General features: G+C 36.1%; 1 protein-coding gene across 1 annotated transcript in view; it reads right to left on the reverse strand.

Moving 5' to 3' along the window:
• Nucleotides 1-19,737, reverse strand: part of ATP11C (ATPase phospholipid transporting 11C (ATP11C blood group)) — a 186,763-nt gene that overhangs the window by 97,872 nt on the left and 69,154 nt on the right. Inside the window, exons 2-5 of the mRNA XM_080909665.1 lie at nucleotides 18,223-18,342; nucleotides 7,984-8,073; nucleotides 4,247-4,327; nucleotides 1,145-1,252 (exon numbers count right to left, since the gene is read on the reverse strand). Of these exons, the coding sequence (XP_080765791.1) occupies nucleotides 1,145-1,252; nucleotides 4,247-4,327; nucleotides 7,984-8,073; nucleotides 18,223-18,342 (399 nt within the window). The remainder of the gene's footprint in view (nucleotides 1-1,144; nucleotides 1,253-4,246; nucleotides 4,328-7,983; nucleotides 8,074-18,222; nucleotides 18,343-19,737) is intronic.

The following is a 19,737-nucleotide window of genomic DNA, read 5'->3' on the forward strand; positions in this document are numbered from 1 at the left end:
CCCAAGAAACAACTCACAGACTATATGAAGCTCAAAAAGAAGAAAGGCCTAAAAGTAGAAGCCTCAGTCCATAGGGGGAAAACAAAAAACAACAACACTCAGAGTGTGGTACACCTAAACCTTAAATCATTAATAATCCAAGAGCTAAGAAGATAGCCTTGTGGCAATTTTTGGTATTTAAAAATCGTTACGCTTAATCTTTACACAGCAAGAAAACTTTGACTATTTCCATGTTATGCTTTGTTTTACACGTACTTTATGCTCATTGTAACTAATAAAATTTCAATGTACACTATCAAACCTTTAAAAAAATCAAGTACTGACAAAAATGTATTCATATACTTCTATGCCAAAATGCTTTTAAAATCTGTACATGTATCTCTGTTTTTTAAAATAAAGTTGTAAGAAAAAAGAGTGTCTTTGAATGTTCAGAGCGGCAATAGCAATAGCAACCCTAAATGAAACATTAACTAGTGAATAAAAAATAGAATATATTATCATCTAACCATCAAAAGGAATGAATTATTGACACATACTACAACACAAATTATTTTATAATATTCTGAAAGATGGCAAAAATAATTCGTGCACTGTATTATCAAGTTGATGTGAGATACTAAAACTGTAAGCTCATGAAGAATGAAAGGTTCATGCTTACAGGGCTTGGGTTGAAGAAATAATGTACAGAGTATGGTGTTTCCTTTCCTGGTGATGTAAGCGGTGATGGTGGTTATATAACATTATAAATGTAAATAAATGATACTGATTTGTATAAACCCTTTCTTTTGTGGAGGGGCAGGGTTAAGACAGCGTTTATCAATGAAGCTTTGGATATCCTAGAACTCATTATGTAGATCAAACTCAGAAATTCACTTGCCTCCCACATGTTAGGATTAAAGGCATGAGTCACTACCATCGTAATTTGTATACTTTTTAAGGGCACATTTTTACTATGCTGGACTTATTGCAGTTATCCTGAGTGAGGTGCCAACAGGATGCCTTGATTTGGAACCACAGAACTCATGTTAGAAAGAGAAAACTGACTCCAAAAAGTTGTCTTCTGAACTAAAATGTTGTCTTCTCAACTGCACACACACCAGTAAGAGTAGTAGTTTTAAAAAAGAGCGATCCAGTAAAGTAGTACCTTAATTTTTTCACTTTCTTTTCTCACTCGTTTTGCATTTTCAATAATATAAACAGTACTTTTGTTAACTTCATTATCAGCTCTGTGTCTCAGCCAATCTTCATATCCCTTTAACGATAAGAATTATAACTTTATATTGTTAATTTCAACATAGAATGCTACAGATACAATGATACACACATTATTAAAATTTTTATGGCATACTTTATAAACATATTCCTTAGGGAGATAGCTTTATTGTATTATAAGGTTCCTTAATTCTTCAGATATATATTATGCATATCATAGGTTATACGTAATATACAACATTTTTCATTGTAAAAATCTATGATTTTTGCCTGAAGTGCTCTAGTGAATGTATGTTTTATCTTTTATATGTATTTGAAAAATTAAAGAACATTATAATTGCTTCTACTCTGTCAAATTGTATTCATTTTTATTTTATGCATTGGTATTTTATATCTGTGCACCATATATGTGAAGGGTCTGGGGAAGTGAGAGAAGAGTCTCTGATCTCCTTCCAGCCATTTACAGATGGTTGGGAGCCACCTGGTGGGTGCAAGGAATTAGAATGAGGTCCTCTGCAAGAGAAGTCAGTGCTCCTAACCACTGCAGCACTTCTTTCTTTTAATTTGAAAAAAATAAATGTTCTGACTTTTATTTTCTAATAAACCATATCACTTAGAAATATAATTCTTCTCATGTAGAAATTAGGAAAATTTGAAAATATTTTGTTATAGAATGTACATACTATAGAGAAAACAATTAAAATTCTCCACTTACTTGAATAAAGGAAATAGAAATTGGTGTTTGTTTTTAGAATTAAAAAATAATCAGAGACATTTAATGGCTCATTTTCCTTTGGGCTTTTCATGTGGAATAGATTTAACCTAACAAAACTAAGGAAACAGGATGTTCACTTCAACATGACCTTCAACGTTTTCTCTCCTCACTGTAATAATATCTATGCCATTTCAAATATATGTTTGCAAACAGTATCTTGATCACCTTTTCTCCCTGTCCTTTTTTTCTCCTCCTCATCCCTATTCTGTCCCTCTTCATGAAAATACTAGGCATTTTATAGGGTGCATTCTCTGATGCTGAAGAAGAAAGACATAACATGACCTAGTATTGGAAGTAAAACGAATCAGTAAAGACCTTTGAAAGCCATGCATGCTATTCTTGGAACTAACATTTTATTATAATAAGGAAAATAATCTTACTAGCCAAAGGAAAAGAACATTCCAAGTCTTTATTTAGCAATGAAATACATGATAAGATATAAAATTCCTGGTAGGCAAGAGAGGATCAGAAAACCCTAGAGGAAAGGTACTCGTATTCCTTCAATTTACAAGTTTCCTTAAGGTGCTACCTAAAAATGCTTGCAAATAAGCAGATCCTATGGTCTGTCCCTATACATAGGCAACACACCCATCACTTAAAGTTTTCTATTAAAAATTTCAACTTCATTTGGAAATTTTAAAGGGTACTAACACACAAAATGCTCACAATACTTCAGAGAGAGATAATCTTCCTTACCTATCACCCTGCTCAATAATGGTAGTAATACATTTGAGTTATTTCTGTTCTTTTTAAAAACTTTTTATTGATTCCTTGTGAGTTTCACATCATGCACCCCAGTTCCACTCATCTTCCTCTCCCGTCATATCCACTCTTTGCCCTTGCAACCTCTCTCCAAAATACACACACACACACACACACACACACACACACACACACACACACACTCCAAAAACCAAAGCATAGAATACATATTGTTGTGGAAACTAGTATTTCACCATGTGTCCCACAGTATATCCCTATGTCTACATGTCTTTACTTGCAAATGTTCATTCCAATGAGTTACTGGTCTGCTTTGAGATCTCTGCCTGCTGCGACACCCTCAAAATAGGATCCTCATTGGGATCTTATTTATCTTAGTTATCCTGTTCTTACCCTGTGTCATGGATTTCCTGAAGCTTTGCATCAGCAGAACTGGCCCTTTCAAATACATATCTCAAATGTTTATAGGGGATACAAACTTCAGGGCAGGCTAACTCAGTGCCCTGAACCTGGAACTGTGTAGCAGCCGAGCTGGTCAGTGCCCCAGGTCTCCTTTATCCACACCATCAGGACAAGCTCTCTAGCACTGCTCCAGCTAGGCCATTCAATGCTGCCACATGCAGGGGGCAGGGTCAGCTCTCCTGTTCTCTTGCCCTCAGGAGTTGTCTTACTGTCACACACTCCTCCAGAGCCACCTCCACTGTGCTGCCCAGTCAGGGATTGGGGCCCACTCTCCCAAGTGCTGCATCCTTGGAGGGCCAAGGCAAGCTCTCCCACTTTCATGATCTCAGGGCCAGCTCTTCCCACTACCAGAGGTGGGAGGTAGAGAGGGCCTCACCCCTGCACCCATACCACCTCATGACAGAAAAGTAGAATGCCAGCATTCCTGCACTCTTGCCCTTCTGCGGTTCTAGTGAGGTGCCAGCTCACTAGAATCAATCTACCTATCATCTATCTATCTATACATCCATCTATCTGTTGGTTCGTCCATCCATCCCTCCCCCCCAACCCATCCATTTGCTTGCATGTATGTCTCTGTGAGAGTGCCAGGTTCCTGCAACTAGTTATAAACAGTTTTGTGCTGCCATCTAAGTGCTGAGAATTGAACCCTGCAAAGAGTAGCCCGTGTTCTTAACAGCGGAGTCATCTCACTACCACAAGCATTTGTGTTCTTAAGTTGTGCCATAGGGGATAACAATTAAAATTCATAGGAGTGGGAAATTTTAAGATATATTATAATAGAATAAATAATGAACAGTAAAAAACCCACTTCTTGTTTCTCTACTGACCTGAACTTTCTACTTGATCTTTCTATTATGTTTATAAAGCACACACACATATATATTTACACTTTTCCATATATGGAAATACGAGTAAATAAAGATGTTATTATCAGCTTAATTTAATAGGTTTTCAACAGGAACCAAATAAACTAAAATAAAGTACTCTCCACGATACATAAATATGAAAAAGAATATTTACAAAAAATTCAAACTATCTTTCATTAAAGGACAAGAATAGTTTATGTGAGAAATTTACCTGCTTGATTGCTGTAACAGTTATAACGAAAAAAAGTGGAAGTCCACTGGTAACTGGGCTGGTTGGTGTGTCTACTGTGACCTAGGTAGAGAAATTCAATTAAAAATAAAATTAGCTATTAACTCATGCTTAGCATTTTTATGTTGCAAATATTTTAGACAAAATATATTCCATTGGTGAGATGAATATTAATTTTAATTCAATAAAATCAATCTATATAATAATTTAAGAAAATTCAGCACTAGTTTTCACCCTTGCTTAGATGATCCCATTTTCAGCAATGTTCACTTTGATTTTTCTAGCTAATATCTGAGAAGTAGTCTGCAAGTCCCTGTATTTTTACCAAACAGCCTCTAGAGATCTTGGCTAATTAAGGTGGAGAGAAGTCCTTGCCTTCTCAGGGCTGAAAGCTTACAAGGAAAATAAAGACATTAAAACTAACATACAGATGCTCAGATCTATGGGACAGTTAGGAGTGAACTAGCTCAAAGAAACTTCTCCAGGTACAATAGACAATATACACAAAGTGTCTCTTCTAGAAAAGTGACATGTGTTCAGGGAAATAAAAAGTGTCAAAAAAGTGTGGTTGGTGTAAGATATCCTGGAGTAGCAGGCAGAAGTCAAACCATACAGAGAAAGCTGTTGGCTATTGACTACTCATCTCACAGTGTGAATCTTTGAAGATTTTATACAGGGAAAAGTAACATGAAAATGTATTCTCTGTGAATTGTATCTTGGGTATTCCAAGCTTTTGGGCTAGTATCTGCTTACCAGTGTGTTCTTTGTGACTGGGTTACCTCACTCTGGATAATATTTTCTAGTTCCATCCATTTGCCTAGGAATTTCATGAAGTCATTGTTTTTCATAGCTGAGTAGCACTCCATTGTGTAAATGTACCACAATTTCTGTATCCATTCCTCTGTTGAAGGACATCTGGGTTCTTTCCAGCTTCTGGCTTTTATAAATAAGGCTGCCATGAACATAGGGGAACCCAAAAGCTCAGGATCCCCAAGATACAATCCACAGACTACATGAAGCACAAGAAGAAGGAAGAGCAAAGTGTGGATGCTTCAGTACTTCTTAGAAGGGGGAACAAAATACACAAAGAAGGAAACATGGAGACAAAGTGTGGAGCAGAGACTGAAGGAAAGGCCATCCACAGACTGCCCCACCTGGAGATCCATCCCATATACAGTCACCAAACCCAGACACAATGTGGATGCCAAGAAATGCATGCTGATAGGAGCCTGATATAGCTGTATCTTGAGAGGTCTGCCAAAGTCTGACAAATACAGAGGCAGTTGCTCACAGCCTGGACTAAAAATGGGATCCCCAATGGAGGAGTTAGAGAAAGGACTGAAGGAGATGAAGGGGTTTACAACCCCATAGGAACAACAACAATATCAACCAACCAGACACCGCAGAGCTCCCAGAGATTAATCCAACCAAAGAGTACACATGGAGGGATCCATGGCTCCAGCTGCATATGTATCAGAGGATGGCATTTTCTGGCATCAATGGAAGGAGAAGTCCTTGTTTCTGTGAAGGCTTGGTAGCCCAGTGTAGGGGCATGTCAGGTTGGTGAGGCGGGAGGGAGTTGGTGGGTAGGTGAGGGAACACTTTCATAGAGGCAGGAGGAAAAAAGGATGGGATAGGGAAATTCCACAGAGGGAACCATGAAAGGGAATAACATTTAAAATGTAAGTAAAAAAATCCAATTAAAAATAAAAATAACAATAAAAATTTTATTCTCAATGCTTTATAAAGGACAGACTGAAAAAAGAGTAAAGATGGAAGCCAGGTGTCTACTTGGGAGAGTACCCCTGATCCAAGTGAAAGATGGATTAGGGTAGAAGTAAGAGATGTGGAAAAAAAGTATTGAAGCCAATCAGGAAGAAAATTATAACTATGGATAGCAGATGTCTTGAAAGTGCTTGGTTAGCATCCTTGGGTGGATGCTGTTTCACTAAAATAAGAAATATAGAAGGAGAACTAGATTTTGGGGGTGGGATTTTTGCTACAATCTGCCTTTAATGTAAACTCCAACATCTAGCCAGGCCTATTCCTAACACAAGGGAGAATATACATTAAGACTTTTTACAAGGCTTTTATGCAACCTCCTCTCTATCGCTGGGATGCTTGTATAGCATTCTGTGCCACAGAAATGTCTTCAAAGATCAGTTCAGGTATCATGGCCTTTTGAAGCCCTTTTAAGCTCTTCTTGAATTAAAATTTACTTTTATTTTCATATAATAGTTTTAGTAGTTTGCTGAATCTTGAATGGCTTTTAGTACATTAAATTAAGTGAAAATATGACTATTCACAACTTTGTTATAAATTCCTTAAGGGTAGAGAAAAACAGTATTTTGATCATATTTTGTTTTGGAGATTAGTGCATACTGTACAGTAGGCAGTCAGCATATATTTGTTCAAATGAATTTAATTAAATATACTGTTTAATGAACTGATTTATTCATGCAAACAGAATTTGTGCTATAGTTTATGTTTCTACGACATCTGACCATAGATTTAAGAGTTCATCCCTAAACACTTCACTTATTACTAAAACTGACTCTTTCCTAAAGTCTTTGGGAGAACATTCCAACTTGCATACTATAAAAGAGATAAGAATCAAAAAAAAAAAAACTAAAAAAAAAATCTTTCTACTAAAATTGACTTGCTCCAAACTGGTTTCAAGGAGCCGGCATAAATTAAATTACCATGCCATTTAGTCAAAGCCTCAGAGTATTCAAACAAAAGCATTCAAAGCATTTACAAAGCATTTGAGCAATTTCACAGGTATTTTTCTGCTTCATTTAAAAAGACAAGGGGCATCATTAAAGTTACTGTTTTATGAATAAATTAAAAAATTAAAAACTTATGCAATTCAAAATGTAGGATATGACTTAAAATGACTAAAAATTAAAATACAAAACAGTAGAAGAAACCCTGAGAAGCAGATAGAGTCACAAGACTTTCAACCTTCAAGGAAGTAGGTGAAGGAGGAACAAATAAAGGAGAAATTAGTAAGAAAAGTAATGTGTCCACATAAACTAAAACTGTTTAACAAAAGAAAACTCTTAAACTGTTTTCAATTTTATATATGCTAAATCATTAAGTTATTATATAATGTACACTATAATACCAGATATTAAATATGTGAAAAATTACAGTATCAATAAAATAAAATCTCAAAAAATTTAAATACAGCTTTAGAAAACTGTAACATTACACATTTTTGCAGTGCAATTATATTTCTACATAAAAATAATAATCAAATATATCTTAAGTCAAAGGACAATTTAAGAAGATAAATAGTTTGAAAGAACCAAATTTCTCCACGAGATAACCCAGTCACAAAAGAACAGACATAATATGCAGTCATTGATAATTGGATACTAACCCCAGAAAACTCTGAACACCACAGAAACAACTCACAGACTATATGAAGTTCAAGAAAAAAAAAAAAGAAAATGAAAAAAAAAAAAAAACATTATGCTTAATCTTTACCCACCAAGAAAACTTTGACTAATTCCAGGTTATATTTTGTTTTACATGTACTTTATGCTCATTGTAACTAGTAAGACCTTAATGCACACTATCAAACCTTTAAAAAAACCAAGTACTGACAAAAATGTATTCGTATGCTTTTATGCAAAAATGCTTTTAAAATCTGTACATTTATCTCTGTTTTTAAAATAAAGTTGTTCAATTTTTTTAAAAAAAGGAGGTCTTACCTGTACAAGGAAAATGATGAGAAAATAAAAATTTGCAATTCTTCTAAACTGTTCAAACAAATTCTTTGGGAGGAAATTCCAAAGGGTATACTATAGAAGAGATAGGCATGAAAAGCATTATTAAAAAGGAAACTTAAAAAAAATTCTTAGTACCATATAAAGTGGTATTTAGTATATCCAACAATTGAAAACATGCATTACACATTACATTGGCATATACTTATATATTTATTATTTATATATTATATATAATTTGCATATATATTTAGAAAGCTTCATTGCGATTTCATTGGGCATCTTAGTTCTATATATTAATTTTCCAATCCAATCTAAAACAGATTCCTTGCTACATGCTCTCACATCATATTATATATACTTACAGCATTATTAGGAAAAACATTAAATATTAGCCTTTTTCTGAAAACACTAGAAGACCTTTGTTTACCATTAAAGAGTTCCAGTCATGTTATCTACCTGACTTTGTAAAACCTTATGCAAATGTTTTAATCTCTCAACCTGACTTGGAAAAACTTATTTGCAGAGTTGTAAGCCCCTTTTAAAAATGAGCCATTCACCAAAGACTATGAGGCCAGACCCTAAGCAACAAGAAGACAATTGCCACTTCCAGTAAAAGGAAAACCATGTGAACTTGTTGTCTAGGTCCTTGCTCTTCCACTGTGGTGAGTAGCTTCTCTTTCTGATCAAAAGCCAAGTTTTGCTTTGTGAAGACACTTGCAGTTCAGAGGACTGTTTATCAGTCCCACCCATCTTCATGTGCATCTGAGAATGTGTGCACAGAGAAGTGCAATATGAGTGCATTCCATGTCATTTCTTATTAGCACATTAAGCTCAAAGACTGGGGCATTTAAAAAGTAACAGACATAGGACATAATACAGAAGACTTGAAACCAAAATTTTAAAAAATCCTTTTAAGGCAAAAGTCTGAATTTATACTTAGGAAGTCTATAATCATTTGCATGCCATCAGAATATATCCACAGATATACCTTCTGGAAAGCAAAAGTCTTAGAACATATAAAAGTATATGGGAATTAACTGCTAATAGCTTTAAAAATTTAACCAGGGCAGCCAGGTATATGGATTGAGTTCCAAGAGAGCCAGAACTACACAGAGAAACCTTGTCTCAACAAAATAAGCAGGAGGAGAAGAGGGACTGAGAAAATGGCTAAACAGTTATGAGCATTCATTGCTCTGAGGAACAGGTTCAGTTCCCATCTCCCACATTGGGTGGTTCTACCTATAACTACACTCCTGGCCTCCAAAGCAGCTATACACATATGCACTCTTACCCACAAGCACACTCTCTCTCTCACTCCCCCCCCCACACACAAACACATGTGCACACTAATGTGTGCATATACATGCACACACATACACATAATTAAAAAAATTAACATTTATATTAAACAGTTTTATGTATTTTGTGGCTGGTGGAGGGGGAATGCACTATAGTGTACTAAAATAACAATAAATACCCAACAGAAGATTATTTCTAAGGTTCAAAATAAGTACCTCAATGAGAACCAGAATAGTGAGAGATGGCTCACTAATAAAAGGAATATGAATATATATATATATATATATATATATATATATATATATATATATATGCTTATACATTTTATTTTTTATTTATATTTTTTATTAAATGTATTTTGTATACATTTCGAATGTTATCCTCTTTCTCGGATTCCCCTCTATATCCCCTATCCAATTCCCCCTCCCCCTGCTTCTATGAGGGTGTTCACCCACACACCCCCTCCTGCGTACCCACCCTAATATCCCCCTACACTGGGGCATCAAGCTTCACAGAACCAAGGGCTTCTTCCATTGATGCCTAACAAGGCCATCCTCTGCTACATGTGCAGCTGAAGCCATGGGTCTGTCCATGTGTACTCTTTGGATAGTGGTTTAATTCGTGGGAGCTCTGGCTGTTTGGTATTGTTGTTCTTATGGGGTTGCAAATCCCTTCCTTCAGTTCCTTCAATTCTTCCTCTAACTCCTCCATTAAGGACCTCCTTTTCCATTCTATGGTTGGCTGCGAGCTTCACCTTTGTATTTGTGATGCAGTGAACAGAAATGTCAGGGACACATTAAAGCCCAGCACTAAGGGACAGAGGCAGGAAGATCTCTGTGTTTCAGGTGTTTCTGTATTACAGAATCAGTTTATCAGAAACCAACCAACCAACCAACCACCAACAACAAAGCACCCAAAAACTTAAAGCGCTGACTGAGCATGTATGATTTGGAAAAAAATAGTTCATATGATATTCTCAAAGTGGCTTGTGATAAAAAAAAAATAAGCATTCAAAATCATTGATATTGTTACTTGGAAACCAATACAATCTAAAACCAGAATTCAACTGTCCCATCAATTTCAAGTAAATAAATAAATGAAGGATAAACACCAATAAACCCAAGTAAACTAACAGCGGAGCTTCTGGTACACTGACCTTACGTACTCAAACTATCTTAAAAAAAAAAAAAAAAAAACTAAACAAATAAGTATTAAGGTCACTTAAATGTCCTTAACAAGGGTAGTATTAACAGATCAAAGGGAACCTTGTTCTTTTTTGGATCTATTCCTCTGAGGTTACTACTGTTGTTTTGCAATACTAAGGATTCAAACCAGGTCTTTACAAAGATACACCACTACCACACCACTGAAGTACATACATTTCATGCCCTACTACTGTTTCACTACACAAACTAACATTTTCCTTAAGGACTTTGGTTAGTCCCTTCATTGGAAACTATTGTTCTCTCCATAAAGACTGGAGCTAAGACCTCAGAGTGTCATAACTTTCCTTACCATAAGTGCTTGACATGGTATTTGGCAAGAAACATGAGGATTGTTTTGGGCCTTTGTTTGAGTTTTATATGACCGCTAAGGCTAATCTCACTCAGTGGAATTCTTCTTTGCCCTGCAGGGTCCTAAAACCACAGATGTTAAGCCACCAATGAGACCTCTAAATCAACAAACAGACAAACAAGCATAAGTAAAGTTTGTGCAGCGGCCATTTAAATCACTGAAGTGAGTAGGAAGTGAATAAGATTAAAAAAAAACAAGTAAATTAAGATACAATCATATGTTCTATAAACTAAAACCAATATTAGCACAGATTAAGAGAAACATTTTTTGGGCTGGAGAAATTGCTCAACAGTTAAGAGTTCTACTGGCTGCTCTTCCAGAGGCCATGCGTTCAATTCTTGGCAACCACATGGTGGCTCATACCATCTATAGTGGGATCTGATTCCCTCTTCTGAGTATATGTGAAGGCAGATCATTCATATACAAATAAATAAATAAATAAATAAATAAATAAATAAATAAAATCATACTACTGAATAAAAAAAATTTCAAAGAGTTTTCTAATTAGAAACGACATGGAACTGTAGACATATACTTGACGTTATTAAAAATCACTTGTTTAAAAACTGAACTCAGACTTGGCCTGCTGCTATAAAAACAATGCCAATCACAGGAAGAACATGCATTTAGTAGCTGTTTTAAGTAGAGTGATGAAATGGATTTTCTATCCTAAGTTTTTGCCAAGAAGATCCTTATGCTATTTAAGAATAATTTATTATATTTTATATATACAGGTATTTTGTCTGAATGTATATCCATGTACTATGCATATACCTGATGCCTATAAAGGCCAAAAGAGGCATTTGAAACCCTTGGAACTGGAGTTACAGACAGTTTTAAGCCTATATGTGGGTGCTAGGACAAGCAAATGTTCTTAATTGTTGAGCTATTTTTCCTTAAACTATTTTAACTCTTTTAATGTGGAGCCAAAGTGAAAAATCAGTCCAAAAATTTAAGAATATGTTTTAAAATATTTCTATAAAAATACTAGCACTGCAAGCATTTTATAGAGTGTTTAGACTTATTTTGTAGTGAGTTAAATAACATTGGTATACACACACACACATACACACACACACACACACACACACACACACGGAGCTCCTAAAACTGATAATATATATGAAAAGTTGTGTTACTGCCTTGAACATCTGCCATCTAAAAATAATTAAAACCAAATTTCCTAACTAAACAAATAAATTTCCAAATATATAAAGTAGGAAAGTTGAGTGAATATAAACTGAGCGACTGAAGGCTTGAGCTTTATTTGATTTGCACCCAAAGTATCTGGTATAGCTCAGTAAGTGAGTGGCTATCCTGCACGCATGTGCTTTTATGTTTTATCCATGTACCAGGGAGAAGAGTGGAAAAGGCTGTTTTTATGTTGAGTCCACCAAGGTTCTCACTTAGCATTAAAAATGCTGACAGGGAGAATAAAGCTCTAATAGTTTTATATAGCACAAGCAAAAGGTAAACAAAGTGAGGTGTAACAGCAAATGTCTGTAATCTTACCACTCAGGAAGGTGAGATAGGAGGATTGCCAGGAGTTCAAGGACAGCCTGGACTACATAGACAAGCCAAAACGGGGGAAAATAAAAAAACCTTGTCAAAAAACAAACAAAAAAAAGGGAGACAGGGACACGGGTAAAAATGAAATACTAACTATTTAAAAAGTAACTGATAAAGTTACCAGTAAAGAACACAACCTTCTCTTATCTACTAGAATCATCTGGATGCAATAGAATAAAAAAGTAAGATCAATTATCAGTAAGTTCTACATTGGTAACTGCTCACTTCGCCAAATTACTGTATTCAAGTTCCTATCAATTTTCTTTTATGTAGGCATTAAGTAGTATTTGGAGCTTCAGTCTACCTTCATTATAGAACTTTCATTTTCACAATGTTCAATCTAATGTAAATTCCAATCTCCAAACCCAATAAAGTCACTGACTAAAACTGAATCAGAACATAGTAAAATGTAAAGGTTATTTTAATGAGTTAGACAAAACTAAAGAATTCCTCTCAATGTTACTAAATTCTGCCATTAATGACATTGGTTTTGATAATTTCTTTGTTCACTGTGTTTATTGCCTGTGTGTGAAAGAGCATACATATGTGCTCCAAAATACATGTGGCGTTCAGGGGACAACTTATGGGAGTCAATCCTCACTTTATACCATCTAGAAATCCAGGTCACCAGGATTGGTAGCAAGTGCCTTTACCCACTGAGCCATTTCACAGGCCTCAGGTCAGGTTTTTAAATAAAGGAAAATGACAGTGTAATTTTAGGCCTAAAACTCTGATCCAAGACTTAAGTTTAACATTATAAATGAACTATGTATAACATACTAATTCTTATTTCACTGAAGGGACACTGGAGTTCAGGATTTATAAAAGAAAATAAATAAATGCTCAGGCCATCTGCCACTGGGAACAGCAGAGATCCAGGGATGCAGGTCTGGTGAGACTGCACTGCCAGTAGCCTGGGCTCAGAGAGGTCTGGGCTGAGCGCCCGTGGAAAGCGCCCCCACCCCCCCAATTGGTTCAAGGAAACAGGAACTCTGCTGTAGGGACTCGGTTGCCACCTGGAGGGCCAGTGTGTGTGGACTAAATGCTCAGGTCATCTGCCACCTTGAACAGCGGAGATCCAGGGACTATATGAAGGTCAAGAAAAACAAAGGCCAAAAAAAAAAAAATTATGCTTAATCTTTACACACCAAGAAAACTTTGACTGTTTCCAGGTTACATCTTGTTTTACAAGTACTTTATGCTCATTGTAACTAGTAAGATTTTAAGGCATACTATCAAACCTTAAAAAAATCAAGTACTGACAAAAATGTATTCATATACTCTTATGTAAAAATGCTTTTAAAATCTGTACATTTATCTTTGTTTTTTAAAATAAAGTTGTTCAATTTAAAAAAAGGAATAACTTAAAAACAGTAACAGTGTGTGATTAATGCTCTTTTTATTAAGGAAGGGAATTTCCAGTTTTGTGCCAGGTAGAAAATTATGGTGATAACCCAAAGTCCCTGTAGAGTACTTTACTTAGCATTAGTAAGGCCTCATTTTTTTCCCAAGGAAGTATTTGTGTTCCTGAAACAAAAGAGTCACTAATTTTATAAGTAAATAAAATTTAAGGCCAAAGTTTGTCTTCAGTGCACCCTGCATTTATAACATACATTTCCTGTAACAATGACTTTACAAGAGGTTACTTGTTAAGAAAAAGCATTCAAAAAGCAATAATTATTTTTATGACAAAATAGAGAAAGGAAAATAACATTTGCTACACTATTTGAAGACATCTAGCATATGCTATAAATTTTATATTTCATCAATTAAAAGACTGTGGTGCAAATTTATGAAACCAAAGTTAATGTAGGGAAGATAAGGTCTAATTATAATATTGTTGGTTTCTCTAGAGCAGATCCAAAGGCCTTCTTCTAAGAGTCCAAGAAAATCTATAGTAATGCAGTGGAGTAATCACAGAACACAAATAGCAAGAACAGGCTCACCTGCTAACTTAATGCATGGCAAACACAGTGGTAAATGCTTTATGTGTATAATTTTATGTCATCCTCATTACAATCTCCTGAAATGAACAATGCAATATACCTATATTATGGATAAAAAATTAAGGTTCAAGTTAAATAATTTGAACTTCCTATCCATGTCTTCTATGCTGGGCATGATGGCACATGCCATGAGGTTGAGGTCAGTATGTTCTGCATAATGAGTTTAAGGACAGCTAGAGCTATATAGTAAGATAAAGCAAAACAAAGCCAAAAATGCAAACAAAAACCAAAAACCCCCAAGTTTTTATTCCCAGAAATGAGTTCCTCATCAACAAAAGCGTGTACTATTATTACCATTCATAATACTAAGGTTGTCATATTAACATTTCATTCTAAGCCTACTATAATGACTCAAGTCTCTAATATTATCACTTGAAAGGGAGTGGCAAAGCACGCTCGCGTACACACACACACAACATACATACATACATACATACATACATACATACATACATACATACATACACACACACACACACACACACACACACACACACACACACACACACACACACACACACGAATGAGTTTGAGGTCAGCCTTACTTTTCTGAAATTACTGTATTGCCAATTGCTCTTTGTCTCAACAGTTTTTACTAAAAGGCAAAACAATGAATTAGAAAAACTGTATGTATGGTATTCAGAGGAGGGGGACTAGAGGTATCTTAGTCATTATGTGTACACAAATGTTCATATTTGTATCATGGTTTTGTTAGAAACAGAATACTAGCTTTCTCATGTGTTCACAAAAACATGTTATTGCGTTGCTTTAGATGCTGTTAAAAATGAAAGTTACACAATTGAAAAACCATTACAATAAATACATAAAGATTGAGAACTAAAGTGCAACAAATGATCATGACTAATTTAATGAAATGTCACCATCAGCATAGCTCTTTATCACCTTCCATATAAGACACTAGGAAGGTTTCTTCAAAGTTATTGGGCCTTATATAGTAGTTCTGTTCTTAGCTTTATCACAAGTGCTTGCTTATCAAGCTGGGAGTTTTCTCTGGATTTAGTTTCTCTATCTCTAAGTCAACACAATGAACCTCATGGGACCTTTTACTTCTGTGTCTATGATTCTGACCCAAAGGTCTATAATTGATTGCTTAGTTGGGTAACATAGAGTAAAGTAAAAATCCATACTGAAAAGACCATTCACTATCCCACATACAAGTATTTAAGCCCCTGACTGTGAAGAAAACTTCTGCAACAGTGTGTAAGAGTAAAAGAAAATCAGCATTTTATCTGATTATTAAAGTGTTCTACAGGCCTACATACATTGGGCTTCTCAGCTTCACATTCATTTTACATATTAATCTTTTCTGTCTTTCTTTTAGAATCACGGTCTCACCCAGTACAATCCTAGCTGTCCTAGAACACAAAGATCTGTGTGTTTTGCCTATATTTTACATATTAATATTTGAACTGAAAACAATGTCCATTATGCCATTGCCTAAAGGAGAAACTAAAGGAATATTTGAATACCAGAATGTTCTGTATTGTTGAAGGAAGAATTTTAGAGCCTATGTAACTGAATTAAATGTCACTAATGTTTTAGCTCTCCTTTGCCAGACTGCATTTGGAAGTCATGAACATTATCAAAATATGTTCCAAGCTACAAGAGACTGTAAAAACACCAAGCATCTATTACTTTCCACTTGCCTGGTTGGCCAGCAATTAAGAGCAGTAAATACTAGCAGGGTGAGGACTACTGGGTACTAGGAGCTAAGAAGAGTTTTCATCTATGAAGCATTAGCCATTTCTTAAATTGTACAAACGTGATATAGTTAGTCAATCTTTATCAAGATTTAAATGCAGGTATTCAAACTTGCAGGTCCCTGCTCTCAGCTTACACCATAATGAAGTAAGACCATTATTCAAAAAGTGACATGGCTATTGTGGTTAAACTTTACAGGTCAAGCAATAGACAGGTAAAATGTACCCTTTAGGACCCAGAAACACAAATAAGTAGCAACATAGAGGAGAAGAGAGATACAAATGGAAGTCACTAAGCAACCTCCAAAAGAATGTAAATCATGTACAGTTTAATCCTTTCAAGGGCAATTCAGAAAGCTTTCCAAAAGTAAATAATTAATAAGTCCCCATGCTGGCAAATGTTCTACCACTGAGAAACACCCCTCCCCAGCACAGTAATTATTACTTGTAGCACATTTTAAGGCCTGGAGTAATATGCACCATGAACAGGCACTGTGATTCATGATGGGAGGTAAGTGATAGGCTTTTTAAAAAGTAAATTACCATTCAGAGTAATAATTACCACAGTTGGCATTATGATTTGTATATGACCATGTGTGCATACATATAGAAATGCATCACCATCCTTAGAAGCATAAATGAATATATTGAACTTTGTATAAACATCTCATAAGTTAAAAAAAAAACCTTTCTAGAGATTCCTAGGAAGTCCCAGAGACCTGGGACTGGGGGGAAGCTCCTATAGCCAGGCAGGATCCCCAATGGAGGGATAAGGACATCAACCCACCCACAAGACTTTTGACCCAAAATTTGTCCTGCCTAAAAGCAATGCAGAGCTTGAAGAAATGACCAACCAATAACCAGTCCCAATACCTTGAGACCTATGGGCAAGAACCAACCCCTGATACTACTAATGATATTCTGTTATGCTTGCAGACACGAGTTTGGTATAACTGTCCCCTGAGAGGCTCTATCCAGCAGCTGACTGAAACAGATGCATATACCCACAACCAAACATTGGATGGAGGTTGGGGACTCTTATGGAAGAGTTGGGGGAAGGACTGAAGGTCATGAAGGGGATAAAAACTCCATAGAAAAACCAACAGAGTCAACTAACCTGGAGCCTTAGGAGACTCAGGGCCTGAACCACCAACTAAAGAACACATACAGGCCCCTGCACATATGTAGCAGATGTGCAGCTAAGTCTCCATGTGGTTTCCCCAACAACTGGAACAGGGGCTGTCCCTAAAGCAGCAGCCTGTCTATGAAATCTCTCCCCAAACCGTGTCTGGCCTCAGTAGGAAAGGATGCACCTGACAGTACAGAGACTTGATATGGGGGGGAGGAATCCTGTCAGAAGAGAAGAGAGGGAGGACTGGGGAGGGAGTACATGAGGGGGAACTGGAGGAGTAGTGATTGGGATGTAAATAAATAAGAACAAGTAACATGCATCATTCCTTCTTAGAAGGGAGAACAAAAACACTCATGGGAGGAAATACAGGGAAAAATAGAGGAGCAGGGATTGGAGAAAAGATCATTCAGAGACTGCCTCACCTGGGGATACACCCCATATGCAACCAATAAACCCAAGTACTACTGCTGATGCCAAGTAGTGCTTACTGGCAGGAACCATATATATCGATGCCTCCTCAGAGGCTCTGCCAGTCATACTGATACAGGGGAGGATGCTTGCATCTAACAATTTGAATACAGGGACTCTAGTGAAGGAGCTAGAGAAAGGACTGAAGGAGCTGTAAGGGTCTGCAACCCCATGGGAAGAACAAAATTGTTAACTAACCAAACCCACCATGGCTCCCAGGAACTAAACACCAAACAATGAGTTTGCATGGAAAGACCCATGGCTCATTTTCCCAGTATAGGGGAATGCCAAGGTGCTGAGGTGAAGAGGGTGGTTGGGAGAGGGAGCACCTTCATGGAAGCAAGGGGAGGGGGAGGAGAGATGGGATTGGGGGAAAGGGGATAACATTTGAAATGTAAATACAGAGACTATCAATATAAACTTTCAGTTAAAAAAAAGAAACACAACTTACCTTAGATGAGACTATTCTATTATCACAAAATCTTTGTGCAATGTAAGCTTCTGTTCCTGAAATGGGATGATTGCCAACAAATACTGTGCGTGTCCCAACTCGTTTCTCTTCTCCAGCACACTAACCAAGAGAAAGAAGAAAACAGTCAGCTTTTCACCATATTTCTGTATGTTTTACCAAGTTTAGAATTCTGGTGAATCAGAGGATCAGGGATAGGTCAAGAAATTAAATCCACAAATCTCTCAGTTGTTATCCTAGCAAAACTGTAATAATTTGAACCAACTGGTCTAAAGCCAACAGTACAATTTTAAAATAGTTTGAAAAAGCATCTAAAGGCATCTAGAAAACTTTACCTAAAAATCTGGCCCTCTGATATGCTGATAATTTAATACTGAAGGTTCTTGGAAAGATGTTGCAAGAGGGTTTCCTCTGATACTGTGCTGGATACCACAAAGAAGAAAGCACTTGCAGTTCCTCTTTTCTCATGTTTTCTTTAACTAATCTCACATTGTCAAAAAGGAAGACTCAATAATAAAACATACTTGAACAGTTTGACACAGGTTTTGTCTAGGTCCCATGTGGGCCCATTAAATTCTCCCAAACAATCATTTACTAATCACAGTATAAGCCCTAGACCCATCCATCCACGAAAACTCATTTGTCATTCCTCAAACTGTCATATTCTTCTTCTCATCCCCTATAGAGAAAGTTTATGAAAGGCTGAGTGATAGTTCACAACTTCACATAGGTATATAGGAGCACTGTCAGGAGTTTGAGGCTAGCCTGGTCTCAAATACAAGCAAACAAACAAAACCCCCAAACAGAACAAAAAACCTTCAAACAAAAACCAACCACACAAATGAAGAAGGGTTTATAGATATCTGGATCCCATTTGATTAGTTGAGTAACTGATTACAATTCTTTGGTTCTCTTAAAATATGTGGTAAAATTAATCAATCTACTGTCAACTCATTTAATAAAAGTTTAGAGGGCATCTTATAGAAACAATACTGTATTTTCATTGCCAGCCCTATTAGTTCAGCCATAGTCCAAATGCAGCTCAACTATTATCTTTACAACAAAACTCTAACTTTGAAAATGTTAAGCTGGGAATATTTTATTTATTATGCAACTTCTGAGTACCATCTTGTCAACTAGCATATCAGAGGTTAGAAAGCACAAATTATCTCTAAACATTAAATAAAAATTACTTACAACTTTAAGTCCTGTTAGTGAAATGATCACCCTTTTCTACAAAGAAACTATGATTCTTTGCCTTTATAAGAATTTCCTTGTGATCTCCCAGAGTCTACTGTCCTAAAGCCCCATTTCAGACAATGTATTTCTAGTGCCTCCTGGACATCTTTTTAAAGTAGACTCTCTCTGAATCTAGAAGACCCAAAATAATGTTCTAGTATATGTAAAACCAGCTGGGACTTCACTGTTATTTTTAACCCTGTTCACAAAATCAAAATTTTGTTTGATCCTTTATTTTGTATGTATCTAGTCTGACAC

The sequence above is a fragment of the Micromys minutus genome (genome assembly GCF_963924665.1).
Source record: "Micromys minutus genome assembly, chromosome: X".
NCBI lineage: Eukaryota > Metazoa > Chordata > Mammalia > Rodentia > Muridae > Micromys > Micromys minutus.